This window comes from Cryptomeria japonica, chromosome 4 (genome assembly GCF_030272615.1).
Source record: "Cryptomeria japonica chromosome 4, Sugi_1.0, whole genome shotgun sequence".
Lineage (NCBI taxonomy): Eukaryota > Viridiplantae > Streptophyta > Pinopsida > Cupressales > Cupressaceae > Cryptomeria > Cryptomeria japonica.
The window spans coordinates 770,390,642-770,409,100 of NC_081408.1; the positions used below are offsets into that span (position 1 = coordinate 770,390,642).

At 35.9% G+C, this 18,459-nt stretch overlaps 1 protein-coding gene across 3 annotated transcripts in view; it reads right to left on the reverse strand.

Annotated features, from left to right (window-relative positions):
* LOC131033442 (uncharacterized) overlaps nucleotides 1-17,148 on the reverse strand; it is a 92,495-nt gene extending 75,347 nt beyond the window's left edge. The window contains exons 1-2 of one of the 3 annotated variants that reach the window (XM_057964669.2): nucleotides 16,233-17,148; nucleotides 15,689-15,838 (exon numbers count right to left, since the gene is read on the reverse strand). In XM_057964669.2, the coding sequence (XP_057820652.2) occupies nucleotides 15,689-15,838; nucleotides 16,233-16,626 (544 nt within the window). In that variant the 5' untranslated portion in view covers nucleotides 16,627-17,148. The remainder of the gene's footprint in view (nucleotides 1-15,688; nucleotides 15,839-16,232) is intronic. The other 2 variants (XM_057964667.2, XM_057964668.2) reach the window with 2 other exon arrangements.
* Between the last annotated feature and the right edge of the window lie 1,311 nt (nucleotides 17,149-18,459).

The window sequence follows — 18,459 nt, forward strand, 5'->3', positions numbered from 1 at the left end:
TCAAGGGAATAATGCCACAAAAATCAGATTTGTGTGAGCAAGAATGCAGATCGGGTTCTTCCTCTCCAACTTCAAGCAAAACATGCCCTCCAAAGATGCAATCGTTTTTCTAAATCCCCTTTGCAAGTTTTTAATTGCATCACTTTTTCCTTCACTTGAGCAAATTCAGGTTTCTAGGGAACAAAAGCACAAAAATAAAGAGCAAAATGACTTGCAATGGGAAAATAAAACCCCTACAACAATTAAAAGGAATAAAAACATAAAAAACTTGTAATAGGGAAATAAAATTCTCATTACAAGACACAAGACATAAAATCACTTTAAAAACTTTAAAAGACTTGTAATAGGGAAATAAAATCCCTATTACAACTTAAAAGCACAAAGTAGGAACTTTTATGAGAAGTTACAAGTTCTCATTAAACTTGTATTTTAAATTAACTTGTAATTTGTCCAAAAAGTTCCTACAAACAACTTAAAAGACAAAAAGGGAAAAGGGAAAAGGGAAAATAAAAAGCAAGTTACAAGTTACAAGTCTTTTAAAAAGTTCACTTGTAATTGCTAGAAAAAACCCCTACAACACAAAAACATAAAGGAAACTCCTAACCTGCAATAATAAGAAAATTTCCCACTTGCAATCAGGAAGAAAAAACTCGAAATTGAAAGAAAGACGACATAGCAAACGAACTCGAAACACGATGAAATTTGAAACATGGATCGAGGATGGACTAAAGATCAGTCCAGTTCAACAAGAAGCAAAAAATTTGCCTCGGAAAGCGTGCCTTAAAAGTAAAATCTTCACCCTGCAGTGGCTGTTCTAAAACCCGAAATTGCACAAAAAGCTAGGAAAATGAAGGCCAAAACTTACCAAAACTTGGACAATGATGGCAAAGACAACCCTTGATGATCCGATGCTAACAAATGTGAGTTTTGCACCTCGTAAAACGTTCCTTGGAGACAAAAATGACACATTTTGAGCAAAAATTTGTAGGGGTTGTCACATTTTTGAGAATTCAAAAATGAGGACAACACATGAAAATTCAACAACCCTGCCACTATATTTTGCTCATCAATAATGACATTCTTCCTCTTCCCTTTATACCAACCCTCTCCTATCACATCCTTACTAGCAACAAATGACACATTGGAATGCTTCGAAATAGATTCTAGAGGTACACCTTTCAATTTTGCCATTCTCCCTAACCAACCTAGTCCTTTCAAGTTTCAACCATATCTTCAATAGTTATTTTCATACAAACCCTAACTCTATGTCTAGTCACACTAATTAAGGGTACCTAAACCTCCTATAACTCTCTATGTTTACTCACCGCTGAATTTTGGGATTCATTATTGCCCAAAACAGTGACGTTTTGCAACAACGGTTTCATGGGATTGATAGGGTCTTTGGTATATACATATCAGCAATAGTTGAAGGGCATGAAAAAAGATTCGATGAACCTGTGGTTGCATTTTTTGAAGAACCTTCAACACTTATTTCAAATTCATTCACATTGGCATTCATTTCCTTACTCCCCATTTCATATTCATCATTGCTGCTTATGTTGATTCAACTTCAACAAATTTAAATTTGTGACAGCAAACTAGACAAATAACAGCAGAAAAAGATCCCTAAAATGTTTGACAAAATCAAAAAATGAAAAATAACTAAAAGAAGTGAGTGTGGCTAACCTTTTAACGATCCTTAATGTTGAAAGTGATCAAAAATCTTTTTCTTTGGACTTTCCTTGCTCTTCTTTCTTCCTCTTTTTTCTTCCTGTTCTCAGCAGTAAAAATCAAAACATGGTAGTAAGATATGTTATAGGGCATTGGGTTTAGCTGTTGTGTATTTAGAGTTGCAAATGCAGTGTGGGAGGCTTATGGGCCCCCCACACCATTTTTGTAATGCAACACCAAGGACCCACAAGATGTTAGCTTAGAAAACACACTTTTTTTTAATTTAAGAATGCAACACTGATGCCACAACGGTGTCACCAAGCACATAAACATATTGATCAAGACATCATTGTTGCTTAGCCACATGGCACCAACGAAATAGTACAACACTAACCAATAACCCTATTTTCCAAGAGGTGTAAACACCAACAAGAGCCTCTAACACAGGGATTAACCCTTACAAGACTTAGCAACCTTAGGAGAAACAAGCTCCCTAACACAAGATGCAACAACAAAATGATTTCACGCAAAGGCACATTTTCCAAGGAAAAAGTTGCAATAACTCCTCAACCACAACACCTATCAACATGATAGAAAATTTAGGGAATTGACAAGACCATGGCAAACAACTTTTGTTCACAAAATTTTCCCAAAGGAAGTATGGAAATACTCGTTATCTGAAATATAGAGGAACAATAATGCCCTCAAAGAACAACGTTGTTCTCAAAGGACTCTGACGCCCAGATTGGACGCACTAGCGCCCAGACGCAAGTGACCTAGGTTGGCACAAGTGTCCTATTTTGACACCAAAGTCCAAGAAAGATGTTGTAGTCCTCCCTAGCATTGCAGTCTTGGGTTTAGTGCCAATGTCCTAACTAATGAGCAAATCCAAGCTAGGGTTTTCTCCCCAAGACATGCCAAACATTCATGGACTACCTAGGAAGACATACAACAAAAATCAAACTTTGAAACGTCAAAAACAACCCAAAGTTCACAATGATCCTAGATCCCTAGTCACAAGACACCTTATCCCACAAAGGAGATGACTCCCTAGTCACTGTTGTTTGTAACTATGGCTATATAGGGTTCGGATTGTCTTAAGGCAACATCCGAACCCTTTTAGGTCTGGGCCCTATCCTAAAGGGTAACGTGACCCCAAGTCTAGGCCCAGCCCTATTCCTCACGCTATCCTAAATACACACGCCATAATAATATATTGGCGCCAAAACTTAAAGGAGGCCGACTTGCAAATAAGGGTTAAAGGTGCATATAAATAAAAGACATTTCACAAGTCAAACACACTCATTTCAATCTCAAGTAATGTGAATTAGCTCTGCTGCTAAGGTGCGAATTCTCAAGGAGTGCGAAATTGTTCAGACTTGTGCGAAATTGTCCAAGAGGACATAGGCTGTTTTGGTACAGACTTGAAGAACTTAGGAGTGCAAATCTGTCATACAAAAGGATCAGATCTGACAAAGAAGCTAAGTATTGTACTTGTGATTTTAGAGGAGAATATATAATCTGAACTGTGGGTCTTTAATGCTGGGTTTTTCCTCCTTGGAGGTTTTCCCAGGGTATGTGTGTTTGTCTCCTGTTTACTTATTTCATTTCTGATTTTACTGAATGTTGACTTATTAAAATGCTACAAATCTGATTACAATCTAGGGCATAATCAAAAGATATAAATCTGATTAACAAACCTAGGGTATAAAATTACAGTCACAAGATTCAAAACATGAGGAACAAAGGGGGGTTGTGTCCCACACCTTTCGTCCACTCCACAAGCACTCATTGGCCCTAAACAACCCCCAAATGAGGCAGCTCCCTATGACCAAACACACCTAAGGTTCCACAAGCAACTTAGCATTTTCAATGTTTGAGCTCATGTTCTCTAAACTTGATGTTCATTTTAAAACCCAAATAAAAGTGTCCTAAGTTGATTTTTAACCAATCAACATGACATGTTTAAAGAGCATATAGGGTAGCATGTGTGCTCAACTCCAACATTGAGGCACGTAAAGCTAATTATAACCTCAGTACCACCTATGTGGTTTGTTTATAATCCATTCACTAGGGAGGTCTAATAATTAAATTGCATTATGATGCAAAGACTCAAAAGCCCTTCAATTACATTGTTTACAATATTTAAGAAAATGAAAAAGGAAGGATTGCTGAAGCCTGTTGCCCAACTTGCTCACAATTCCAAAGCTCTATTGGGGAAGTTATATGCTTCCTTAAGGGTAGTTATATGCATGGTGTCCAATTAGAGAAACACAAACAAAATGAGAAGGAATGAGAGATTTACCTCAATTTGAAAGCACACAAACAACAATAAAAAGCTTGCAAATTGTCCAATTCAAAGGGTGGAGAGCACACACACACAATCACTATCTTCTTCCTACCCCAATCAATCCAACTCCCAAGATTTCGCAATTCCAATGAGCACAATTTGTTTCAAATTCAAATTTTACATGGTGGGGTTTTGGAGAGCATTTCTTTCCAAAATGAGAATAATTGAAAAATGCCTAAGTCTTTTTCCTTCTGTTTTATTTTTTTGCCACATTTCATTTTTCTATTTCTTTATTTTAACTTTAATATTTTTCCTAATTGTTTCTCTAGCAAGCAATTAAGTCAAATGAACATTCAACTTTATTTTATTACTGCATTTTAAATAGTGATTCAATAAAACATATGCAATCCCACCTAATAAGAATTCCCAACATAATTAACTTAAACTTATTTTTTTCCCACTTTTGCAAAAATAAATCATTAGATAAAAATGCAACCCTTTAACCCATCGAACTCTATTTACGACCAACAAGGAAATTAAACCATCATATAACTCATGCATATATTGGTAGTCCACAGCAATAATGGATTCTAGAATTGCCTCTGATTTGGATCCAAATTAGCATAGGCCAAACATGACACATCTTGTACTCGAATCAATTACAATGGAATGGCCCACGGTGATATCTCTGAAATAACAACCACTAGGAGTAACTTAGACTTGGATAATCAAGTGGATAAATACCTTGTACTTGCACACTCAATTCCCACATCAAACATCCCTACTACATGTATATGATAAACAAAACATAAACATAAAGATGGTGATAACACAAGTATCTCGCAATATGCATTGTGGTCCTGGTGCCAATACAAAATGATACGAGAAGAACACCTTGAATCAAAATAACCAGTATTGATCTACTAAACTTTGTCCAAAACAAGGCTATAAGAAGGCAAATATGAGAGACATTATACTTTTTAATTAGTATTTTTAAACAAGCTGAATTTTTGTGGTTGTGTTTGCCATCAAGGAGATATACCAAGGATGGACAAGCATCTTAAAAACATTATGTTCCAATGGACATCTCTGATGCAAGAGCCTCCAGTGGTGTAAGGGCAATCTGACATCACCCAAACAAATCGTATTTTCCTTCCATTTTGTAATGTTCCCTTTTGGAATTTACTATAATTCAGTCCCAAAACAACAATTCTAACTTGAAGTGAGGGTTGTAATATATTAATAAAGATAATATTATCAAACTGAATTCATTTCATTATAACATTTAACTTAAAATTCAAAGAATAGTTCGGAGGAAAGAACTTATATCGATAACCCTCTCTGATTTTAGGTGGATAATCTTCTACAATCCTTTCATGAAGAAGGTTGAGGGATGATTCAGATTTGACCATAGAAGCCTGCAACAATGGTGGCAAAAAAGAAGGCAAACCCAATTCGAATATGTCGCTGTTTCTGATTCAGGACTGTATTACTTATGCAACCAATATTTTGCCTTTGGCAAGGGCTCCTAAAGAGTGTTCCAACTTTCCAAATTTGCATGTACTTCTTCTTTAAAACTCTCTACAGAGATCATACAACATACTTCACGGAACAGTCATAGATTCTGTATTATAATTCTTAAATGATCTCTTTCTTAAACAGCAGTCCATACACTTATTATCAACAAAAATGTAGAACGATTATTTCTAGGAAGCATACATCCTTTATTATCTTTTAAGTCTGATATAACTCAAAAACCAAGGAATTCTATCTTCCATATTCCTATACTCACCCCCCAACCATATACGTTTTATATGTCCATTGAATAAGATCACGTCTTCTCATGACAACGGTTATTACTTTTTATTATTTCCTTTCCTTTCCTTACATAAAAGTTTTAATCTCTTAGTATAATCGAATATACTTAACTAATGATCATATTTTAATTAGCACCGTTTGAAGTCACTTTTCATGGTCAGTGGTATTTGACCAATCCACGTCTCTTCAAAACAAATACTCATGCCCATCTATCCCTTACTGGCTCACTGTTATTTAATCAAGTGAGCATAATATATAAATTATGTATTTAATATTTTAAATATATAAATTATATATTTAATATTTTAAATATATCAATTATATTAAATATATAAATTGTGTTTACAATTAAGAATAAATAAACTATGTTTATAATTTATAATATATAAATTATGTTTATATAATATAATATTAATTTATTTTTATTTGAGCCCATTAAGGGGCTTGATGGGTGGATCCGAGTAGTAAAGATTCGCGGGATGTGGAATGGTTACCCCTAGAACCAGGTTGGATCAAAATTAACTTTGACAAAGCATCTAGAGGTAACCCAGGACCTTCTAGTGCAAGATGTGTGGCTAAGAATTGGCAAGGACATCGCGTGGCGGCAGGTTGGCAACGCCTCCCATCTGGGACGAATAATGAAGCGGAAGTTGTAATGTCCCCACTTCCTAAGTGATCTACCAGGATGGAGATTCTCCTGTCATTCGTCTCCACAGGTGAATTTAGTGGTTGGAAATGAGTTGCTTACCAAAGGAAGTTCTATACTTAGTCATTTTTTTATTTATATGACTTTGGTAAGTTAATAAAGTAACTTTATAATTTAAAGTTATAAAAGTTACTTTTTCTAAAAATAGAAACGTAAATAAGTTATAAGATGGTTATTAAATGACTTTATGTTTTCACCATGGCACCTTTTTCTAAGTTGTTTTTTAAATCAAAAGGTGGCCCCACTTTAATGATGAGCTTACCCATACTTGGGCATACCTTTTTGGAGGTTTAAGATTCCATGGGAATCTTCCTAAGATGCCATGAGAAGTTCGAATTAGGGTTGAAGAGGTAAAAAGAAGGTTTGGGGGTAGTTGGAGAGCATTCTGAATTTTATTTTTACATCTGATTTTGAAGGTTCAGGTCTGCAATATGGCAGAGAACAGCAAATTGGAGACGGTACCCTCTGATTTGTAGCCCTTTCATTGTAAGACCACATGGGAGCTATATCAGCTTGCATATGACCAATAGAGAGTCAAATCAGCAGGCATTTGTCAGTTACAGCAGTATAGGAGACAACCGATCAGATCTGGGCAAGGTTCCATCAGCAAATAACAGATTTGATATTGTTTTATGCAGGCCATACCTTTCCCAGCAGGGCCCTACCACTTACTTTGCCTGGGGAAGCCAAATAAATAAATTAAGGGTTAATTAGTTGGTTTGAGTGCTCAGATTTTATTGTTATCAGCAAATAAGAATAATTCAATAGCTTCTTTGATGGAAGGACATCAATTCTGATCTACAACAGCAAAACAGTGGGAAAATTGGCTAATTTTGGAGATCTTGCCTGGCGTCAATTCTGATCTACAACAGCAAAACAGTGGGAAAATTGGCTAATTTTGGAGATCTTGCCTGGCAAGATTTCAGGATTCATACCAGACTTGGGGTTTCTTTATCAAAAGGTTTTAGATAATTATCCTAGAGTGAAAAAAACATTTGCAGCCATTAATAGCAACTGAAGGCGCTTGGTTCAGTCATTCCTCGTTCCAGGCTTATATTCCACCTTCAAACCCTAGCGCTGGACTTCCGGTAGGCCTTAATTGGCTTAGTTTGCTAAGAATAGACATTTCAAATTTATGTGTACTTGCTGCAATTAAAAATCAGAAGTTTGAATTTCATTTTCAATTCAATATTTATTTTATTGCATTTATTATATTTTCATGCATTGTCAAATTCCAAAAAATAACAAAAAAATTGAAAAACCACAAACTTCCAAAAAACACTTTTCACTGGTCAAAGGATTTGAATTTGAAAACAATCAGCAATCTGGATAAGATTTATAGTCAGGGATCTTTTAGAGGTGAAGGCAGCTTTACTTGCAATACAATTGGCAAATAGCAAAGGTGTTGAGAAGCTTCACTTGGAAAGTGACTCCCAAATAATAATTAATGCAATTATCCGTGGAGGATCGCAACGTTGGAGGGTGAATCGGGATATAGAGGACATAAAGCTGAAAATCTCATCCTTTGTAGACTTTAAGATCTTGCACGTCTATCGAACTGGAAATATGGAAGCAGACAGATGTGCAAATGAAGTGTTGGTTTTAAACATAGGAGATGTAAGGATCTTGGCGCATTAATGACCCATGCGCCTCAAATTAACGTAACCGTTGCTTATGCTCGTTGGTGACAATCGATTGTGCGCTTTTATGATGGTGGTTGGCTGGCTTTGGCGGTTGTACGGGGTGGCAAGGAGGATATCTTCCCGTATCCTCAGTGATCACTTCAAGTTTTCTTGGGTAGGGTGGCGGGATTTTTCTTGGCTCTTCCTGATGGTTGTCGAGTGGGAGGGTGGCGAGATTTTTCTTGGGCAAGGTGGTGGGATTTTTCTTGGCTCTGATACCAGCATTTATGATGCCACGGCTTCCTACGCACAATTACAACCTAGATTGCATCCTCACATTAATGCGTTGGCCGTCTCTTTCCTTGATAAGTTTTACGCTTGGAATGGTATTGGGCAAAGTTTAATTTGCTCATCTGAAAGGTGGTATCGAGAGGAGTCAGTGGCGAAGATTTCGGTGGAGACATGGAACCAAACTTTTCGTTGAGGGCGTCGCGTCCCATGGTGGCATTTTGGGGTGTGTTGACGTGTATTTTGTACACTATCAAACACAAAATAAAATACCCAAGGGTACCTTATCCTCTCTTGAGTAAAGCCTCTGAATGCTAAAGATATCGCGAAAAGGATCAATCAGGGTGACTTCAAGGTTCTTCGTTGTAGGATCTCTACGTGTGGATAAGCTCTCTGTGGTATGATGTGATTTGCTGGAATCACAAGGGGACTTACACTTGATGACTGAACGTCTGATTTGTTGGAATCACAAGTCTTACTAACTTTAATTTGAAAAAAGGAAAAAAGATGAGGGCGAGGAAGGGATCTAAACCTAACACTAAGAATGTAGGAGCAATGAATGATCTTTGATGAAATTCTAAATAAGTCTTGTTTTGACATCACAGGACCATCTCCACAAGGTTAGTGCAATCTTCGAAGGAAAGCTTTATGATGTTCAAATCATCACTACAGGCATAGACACCATCAAGATGATGCATATCAATGAAGAAGCGACAATTGAAGTTGAGCTTAAGCTGAATGATTCCAGTTGACTACACAAGGCAAGTCTGCAATCAACAAACTGCTAGTAGTATGGATATACGAATTTCACCATCAATCAAGCACATTTCTTCCACTCATCTAATAACATGAAATCAAATATGAGAAGTATAGAGACCATGCAAATTGTCGAATCCACCCATAAATTTCACCATTTCTTCAATGAAGTTTTACAAGTCTTTTACAACAACATCTTGGCAACAATCTTTGCCTTCTCTCTCTACTCTACTCTAATTGCTATTCTATCAACTGACTAATTCACTATTCTAACTATTCACTCCCTATCTTCTAACTCCTCTCTAACTGCTTTTTAACTATCTTTACAAAATGAAAGGTCGGGGCTTATATAGTGCCCTTAATACAATTCGATGGCTAAGATCAATTTGAGATCAACGGCCAAGATTCAATAATGAAAACCCTAATTAGGGTTTGTTACAACCATTACATAACATTTAATGCTTGACCAATGATAAAATTGTATTAATTGGACACATGTCTTCTCTAGAAAATTCAACCAATGGATAGCTGGGGTAGGTACATCGAAGTTTGTGCCAAATCACATGAGTTAGGTACATTGAACCTAGACATGCTGAGGTGGGCAAACCCAACTGGAGGAGTGATGACTGGGATGCCACCTCGTCCGACACTTGGTTGATGCCAATTTGATGTTGCTGAGAAGCTAGCTTTAATTAACTCTTCTAGAACTATCTGCTTCTTCAACGAACCCTTGCTCTGACTTACTTTGTCTTTGATATGCAGGATGATGATGTACCTCGCCTTGGAATGCTAGATTGGAAGAAGTCATTCCTGATGATACTTGACCGAAGAAGGTCGTCCTTGTCGATGCTAGACTGGAGGAGGTCGCCCTTATCCTTGCTTGATCGTCTCTGATGAGAACCTGCCAACTTGTAGATCCTCCGGGCTTTGGAGTCGCCATCTTGATACCTACACAACATTTCAAAATTAGTAATATATCTTGAAGTCTAGAAATTAAACTTAGAAAGAAGATTTAACATTTTAATTAGGAAACTTCATGATAAATCTTGAGTTATCATTTCCTAATTAACCCAGCAATACTTAGATTTTCCAAAACAAATGTGTCTAAAAATCAAACCTTGAACAAGGGTGTCAAGATGATTTTGCCATACCTCCTCTTGAGTATTAAACTCTAAGAAATGATGCAAAAAATAGATGAATTTCGCTAGGCAAAATGTAGATCAAAGTTCTCCCTTGGATAAAATGCGCCTCCTTTAGCCTTCAAAAGAATCAACTCCACTTCCTTCTAGTCTCCAACACTTGAAATAAATTCGCTCCAAGCAAACCAGATTTCGCACCTTCAATTAGCCTTCCAAATTCGCACTTGAAGCAATGATTGAATGATTTGAATGGTGAAAAAACACCTCCAATATATAGAGCGCTCACCCCTTTGCTCCCTCTAGGCCGACTTGGCAAAAAGAGGTTAAAAAATAAATAAAATTCCAAAAAAGGGAGGCCGACTTGGCAAAATAAATGAAAATAAGGCCTTGAGCGCTTTACATTTAATTTTAATTTAATAAAAATTAATTTTAAATGCCTCCAAGATAGAAGTTCGATTTTTTAAGGCTTAAAATTAATTTATTAAATGCCAAAATGTCTTTTATTTAATGCCAATTTAATTTTAATTTTTTCAAATGCCTCAAAATTAGCAATTTTGGCGATCTAATGCAATTTGGAGAATGTTAATTTTTTTAAAACAAGGCTTAATGAGATTTCAGGAGGATTTCGCCCTGGACCCTCTCTAAGGGTCAGGAGCGACTTTTGAATTTTAGCCTTGAATATTTCACATTTCAACTTGAAAATCTCTTGGAGGACAAATTGATATCCTGTTAACGTGTTGCACTTCAAATTTGACATTTTTTATGAGGAAAAATAGGTGAAAATGCAAATTTCGCTTTGGACCTTCACTGAGGGTCAGGAGCGATTTTTCATTTTTTGCTCAAGTTTAGCACTTTTCAACCTCCAAAACTTCTTCAAGACATTTCAACTAGGTCCTTTCACTGAATTGCAAACTTAGCTCAATCCAATTTTGGAGAAAAGGTGTGATTTTGAAGTTTCTCGCTGTGGGCCCTCTTTGAGGGTCCGTAGCGATTTTTCATTTTCTGACCAAAATCATCAAGTTTTAAATGCGAAATAATATTCATCCTGCTCCTAGAGGTCTTTTCTCCTTGTCCAAACCTTGCCTTAGCACCATTTTGAAGGAAACATACATTTTTTGAAAATCTCGCTGTGGGCCTTCAGTCAGGGTCCATAGCGATTTTTTTGGTTCTAGGCAAGTTCCTTCATCTTTTAATCTTCAAATCACCTCCAAGGCATAACACATCACGTTCTCCTCCTGTCCAAGCAAGATTTTATCTCAATTCTTCAAACAAAGGAGAGAAAACTAGAAAATCGCTATGGGCCCTCTCTGAGGGTCTGTAGCGATTTTTGTAATTGCCTTCAAAATATTGATTCTCAACGATTTCTTTTCACTTCAAGGCTTTTCAAACATCGTTTCTAACCCATGCCTAACCTTAGCTTTCCTCAAACTTGGATGAAAACTTCCCATTTTAGGTTTCTCACTGTGGGCCCTCTCTAAGGGTCCGTAGCGATTTTTCGCTGTGGGCCTTCAATGAGGGTCCGTAGCGATTTTTTATTTTGGGTTGATTTCCTCTTGTGTTGATCCTCCAAATTATATTCAACGGATAGAACATGCTTTCCTTCATCCCTTCCAATCATAAAATCACTTTGATCTTGCAAGAATAATGCATATTTGAAAATCTCGTTGTGGGCCCTCTCTGAGGGTCCGTAGCGATTTTTGCTACCTGAACCAAAATGCTTCACTTTTCGTCTAAAAATCACTTTGCCAAGGAAGATATCATCTTGTTCTTTGTTATGAATAAAAATTCATGTCCAAGAAAGGTCCAAAAATGTGCACACAAAGAAAATCGCTGTGGGCCCTCTCTGAGGGTCCGTAGCGATTTTTCCTTTCCTGGGCAAAACTCCTTCAATTTATCATCTTTGATCAAGTCTAGATACTTCATTATGCTCATTCTATCCTTCACCATGCTTTTGGCCTCTCAAATCGACCAAATAAGGCTAGCAATGACCCTTATAAGATTTCTCGCTGTGGGCCCTCTCTGAGGGTCAGGAGCGATTTTTCTGTTTTCAACAAGGTCCTTCATCATTTCTAGCCAAAACTTCTTCAGGTGGGTGGAGAAAGTCATTCATTTCCCCTTCATGATCAAAACTTGGTCTCTTCTCATTGCAAAATGAAGGAAATCAAAATCTCGCTGTGGGCCCTCTCTGAGGGTCAGGAGCGATTTTTCGCTGTGGGCCTTCTCTGAGGGTCAGGAACGAAATTTGACTTTTTGAACTCTCTGTCAGGATAATTTTATGGAATATAACATTTAAGTATAAGAAAGTCACTTATACTTTAAGTTATATTCCATATATACTTTCAGGATGTTTGAGAGTGGTTTCAGACCTCCAGGAGTTATATTGCAAAATCTAGTTTTTGGAGGTTTTTTAGTTTCCAGACTTAGTCAAATTTCAGGATCAGGACTTTCAGACTTAGCCAAATTTCAGGATCAGGACTTCACTCCAGCAGGACCTACTATCCAGGTGATCCCCTTGACGACAATCAAAATGCAAAGGCTAACTGACAAAACCCTAAAAGACCTAAAAACAAACCCTAGAAAGCAAAAAACAAGGGTCCCCATTTGCAATGGGGCGATGTGTGAAAACGTCACAACAGGGTGCCATCTCTAATGAACGCCTGTCAAATGTTTTTCGTTTTGATGATCAAGATTTCCTAAACCAGGTGAGGATCGTGTTGGGGGAAGAGTACATCCGTGCGGAGTACAAATACCGCACGAACGTGGAGATAGCTTCAATGTTCACCGCGTGGTGTTTTGAGCTGGTAGGGGTGGATAGAGTTCAATGGGTAGTCACAAATTGTGTGCAGGAAGACTGGAGGGGTGGCTTGGAGAGTTTCATCAGAATGGCGAGAGATGGCGAAGGGTTTGTGTGCCCGAATGGTGTTTGGCTTCATTCCAATGCATTCTGACCACCATTGTGTCCATTCCTTCTGTGGAGTGTCGATTGTAGCAAGGAAGTCCGAAGGGCATCGACACAAATAGGAATGCATGGTGTGCAAGAATATATCCACGAGTGGGAAAGAAAGGAGATTCGCAAGGAGTTGGAAAAATGGGACCCTGCAAATGCAACGGCGTCGACAAATGACTCTGGCTCGGGCTCTTCCACGAGGAGGAAGCATGGACGTCCTAGAGGGTCAAAGAAACAACGGGGAGGCCATTCTTTATGGATTGGCTTTCCACCGAAAGCCCATGACGGTCACGAGGACGAGGAGGATCAGCAGGCGAGCTCCAAGGATGGAAGCGGTAAAGGCTAGGAGTTAGTCGTGGCTAGTGGACCATAATCTAGTTTCATTTTGTTTTGTAAATCTATGATTATTCAATTTCGGGGGTTATGGGTAGTTTTTGTATATGCAGGTGGTTTTTGTAGAAGGGGATATTAGGAGGATCTTTGAATTATTCGAAATACAGTAATACTTTGATATAAGCAATCTTTTTGAAAAATTAATACAAAGCAACAATTGCCGATCGAAAAAAATATATATTTTTATTTGAATATTTCAAGAATATTATAGTAATAAATATTAAATTATTAATTAAAGAATAATATTTAATAAATCCCAAAAATATTATTAGTAATAAATATTAATTAAAGAATAATATTTAATAAATCCCAAATAATCATGCGTTGGTAATTAATAATAATAATTGCTTCATTTAGGATATATAACAATCAAGGAGGGGACATGACACATTTTGTAGGTTTTTTTAATTGCTTTGGAGTCCATGATGACACTTACAAGGTGTAGGACAATCAAAAGCTTGAAAAGACCAAAAATAATCACCTACTACTTTTAGTAAGTCAGCCTGTATGAGCACATATGGACATGAAAACTGACCCCAAGGAGCGAAATTGAAATATTGAGTGAATGGTGAAAGCAACTCAATATCCTATACCATTTGGGAGATATTAAAGTTTCTGTCCCAGAAAATTTATTTTATTAAGTTTCAAAATCCAATTTGAAGACCTTAGAAGCCTTGACAAAGCTCAAAAAATGGCAAATTGATCTTAATATAATTTTGGTCTCTTCAGGACCTTTCCAACAACATATTATGATAGTAAATTGGACGCCAGAGTCAAAAATTATGGCTCCCGGAAGTTGTGCTACCAAAATTCAACTTTCAAATGAAAATTCTTCTTGGGCGAGAAAATGAACGGTTACACTTTCCAGAACATTCTAAGGCGATTATTATTGGTGCGAGGGGAACGGAGATTACAGAGGACAGATCCATTAGTACTGATTAAGGATCTGAATTGTAGAGTTTTCTTAGGGAGTTGATTTTCTTTGTAGTGAGTTAAGCTCATGTGTTTTGTAACATTGTAATTTCTGAATTTGTAATTCCATTTTATTGAAGAAATCAAAAGTTAGTTGTTTTCCTTCTTGAATTTTCTATGTTATTATCTGTTTTTGTACTAAGTTTGGGTGTTGGGTGCAGTAGCCCTTCATCAGTCTCAAAAGCATTCCACCCTTGTGGACATCTTTGTTAGAATCTGCAAAACAAATGAAAACCAAAGACTAGTGCAGGAAATAGAAACTATGAAACTACAAATACAAATGATCGAAAATTGAAATGTTATTGTAGAGTTAGACTCCCACAAGAGAAATGCAAATGCTCCAAAAGACAATAATAAGAAGAGAGCTCAAAAACATGAAGCTACACAAAAAAAAATTGTATAGTTAATTTTCTGTATTTTAATTTCAGTTTGAATAAAATTGGAAAATTCCAAATTGCATGCTTCATTTCAGTTCTCAATAGATCAAATAAAAATTACAAACTGTATTTGTTATCATATTTCACTTTCAGTTTCATATTAAAAAAATTATAAAATTACATATTGTTTAAGATTTCAACTTGGAGACATCAGCTACTCCTGTAATGTATTAAGTATAAACTCACACTTCACAAAAAAATTAGTATTATTTCTATATGAGAAATGATACTTAGCTACTCTGCTCAGTACAATCATAATTTCTGTTAAAAGTTTTTAGTACCTAATTTTGTGAGTTCCCCCCAAAAACAATTGTCGTTCGCAAATGGCATTTCATCTCAATTCTTTGCCAACATATTGTGTAAAAGTAGAACATATAAAATCCTAGGAAGCAGTAGATAGAAAAAAATCGATTATCGCCAACCTTAACAAATTACTAGTATCTAAAAACATTAACTAAGATGTATAAAATTTATAAACATATACAATTATAGCTCCTCCGAATTTTCTGATTTTCCCTGAATCCTGAGTAAAATCGGTAACGACTAATTGACATAAGTGTAAGAGCTTAACCAATAGATTGAACCCTAGAATGTGTTAAACATGTGCTTTGTTTAGAGCTTTGGACAGTAATCAATCAAAATTACCAACCTGTTTTCTTCCATCCGAGAGCTTTTAAGGGATCAAGGCCTGAAGCCTCTACCTCACCCACAAATTTGTCCCACAATTGTTTACTTCTGGCTTCCAGCTCCCATTTATCACTCTCTGGGGTCCTATACCCCAACCAAATATATCCCTGACCTAATTCAAATTAACCGCAGGATGATGAGAACAATCACAATCAAAAATTTACCACATACAATTTAAAGAAAAAGAACAAAAATAATTCGATGGGAATGTAAAAGTACAACTACCATAAGTTAAAGAAACGAGATTTTGGAAAAACTGGATAAAAAAGTTTGAATAAACTTTTTTCTATCAAGCTTGCATCAAAGACGTGAACCAATCAGAAATAAATCATTATTTGTGATCCACTCAGAAACGTCCGTTCAAAATCTTGCAAAACGTTGATTCAAAGTTTTCTACACGATTTTTCCCAGAGGTCATTTTGTCATAGTGCAGCTAGTTCAGAATAATTAGGTGCGTGCTCTGTGAAGAATCAATATAAGAAAAAAAATAAGGTGGATATACACACCAGCACCAGTAGCACCAGCACACGGCCTTTTTGCATCGACAATCCCAACGGAGAGATTGGTATTCAGCAGGAACTGTCGAGCAATAGTTAAACCAATTATTCCTGCTCCAACAATCACAACATCAAAATCAAACTTCTCCAACCTCCCTGTATTAACCGCGGCGAAAGGTCCTTTTCTTCTCGTTTTATATCCATGACCTGTATTAGTAGGAGAGAAATAAGCTGCCTCATCTATAGCCTTGCAACTGACACTACACTGCACTTTCTTTGTTGACGGACTTAAGTGCATAGGCTTGAAAAGGCATCTACGTGATGAAAAACCGGTACGAATTTGAGAATAACGGAAACATTCTTCCCAAGGCAGTGTTGCTGAAGAAACCAAAGCTTCTGCCATCCCTGGAGAAAATATGCGTTCGCTAAAATCTCTTCTTGAAAAATCTGGGGTTTTTATTATAAACTGCGTTTCCTGTGCTTGAAATATTCTCGGGATTTGATACAAGCCTTGATTCCTCTGGTGCAAAATAGTTGGATTTTTACGTTTTTAACGCAAAGCCCTAACCAAAGCCCAATTTTCAGAACAACGGTTTAGGGTTCTGCCATCAGATATTGCCGAATTACAGAAGCATGAAATGGTTTGTCTGCATTTCTAGTTGTATTGCTTGCTGACCGTTGTGATTACCATTATGATTTTCATCAGTTTATTACATTGCCAGGAAATATATTAATCGCAATGGGAATTTTTTTATTCTTTTTCTCTGGAGTTGCATTTGTATTGATGCAGTGTTTTTGAATCTTGTAATGGACTTGAGGGAGGATTGCATAGAACGGAATAATATATTCCTAGTTGAGGTAGAGCCGATCATGATGTGTACGGATAGCGACTCAGTTTTTTTCTGACTGTTACATTTTTCTGTTGCCTCACTCCTCCGCGGGGACGTTTTATAGGTATAATTTAAGCGCATGGATGTACTGTATGAACAAACACAAAGTGTTCATTTTGACGTAGGGAATGATAGTTAGTGAGATATAGTCTGGATAATTTATTTGGAAGGTTTGAAAAAAAATTAGAAAATGAAAATTGTTTTAATTAAGAATTTTTTATTATAGATATTTTAAATACATTTATTTAAAGAAATGTTGATAGATATCAATTGAAATTATTTTATTTCATTTTAAATTATATTGTATTTACATTATTTATTTTTTCTCTAATGCAATTTTTGTATTTGATAATTGATATCTAGTTTTTTATATTTAAATTTTAAATTTCTTATCATTGTTTAAAAATTATTTAAAAAAAAATTATAAAATATATATATATATATTGTAATTATGAAACGGTGGATTATTTTTAAATATCTTTATTTTTTATTTTTTATTTATATATCTATTTAAAACTTTATAATTTTGATGAGGGTATATTTTGTTTTATATGGTGTTTATTTTTAAATATTAATTTTATAATTCGCATTAATATTTTGACATGTGAATGGTTGTCAAATTTTAAGCTAAAAGATAAAAGTTAACATTAATGCACTCACACCATTTCACTCCACCACTTGATGCCATTGTAGAATGTCTATCGACATTAATAAATTGAATTTTTCATGATAAGATAATTGAATATGATCGAATGAAATTTAATTTGAACCAAAAAGTTGTGTGGAATGTTGTTTTAGGATTAAAAAAATTTACACCATACGAAAATAATTAATTTAAGATATACATTATATATAATACATTTGTTATTGATCATTGAGATATACTCCATATACTTTGTGAAATATTATGAAAATGGAGATTAGCAAAATCAATATGCAATCATGTTTAAAGAGCTTTTCAATCATAAGCATAGCATGAAGACAAATCTATTCAAAGCATTATCAAAGAAGATTAACATAAGAAACTAGATAGGAAATAAATAAAATGAAATTACTTCCTCATGATGCTCCCTATGCCATGACTCTTCCTTGTTCTCCTCTTCTCCAAGATCCTGCAGCTATGTGAAGTATGCCCTCAACTTGAGCACTAGCACAAAGGGATGTCAAATGGAGGATGGAAGATGGTTGATTATGTGAAGTATTGAATGACGATGCAAATGAAGTATTAGAGGTTAAATAGCAATTGCAACTAGTGGAAAAGCTAAAACATAATATAACTCATTCTTACAAAAAACATTCAAATTCTAAGCAGAGAAACAATGCATGGATAACTCTTATGGCCTCTA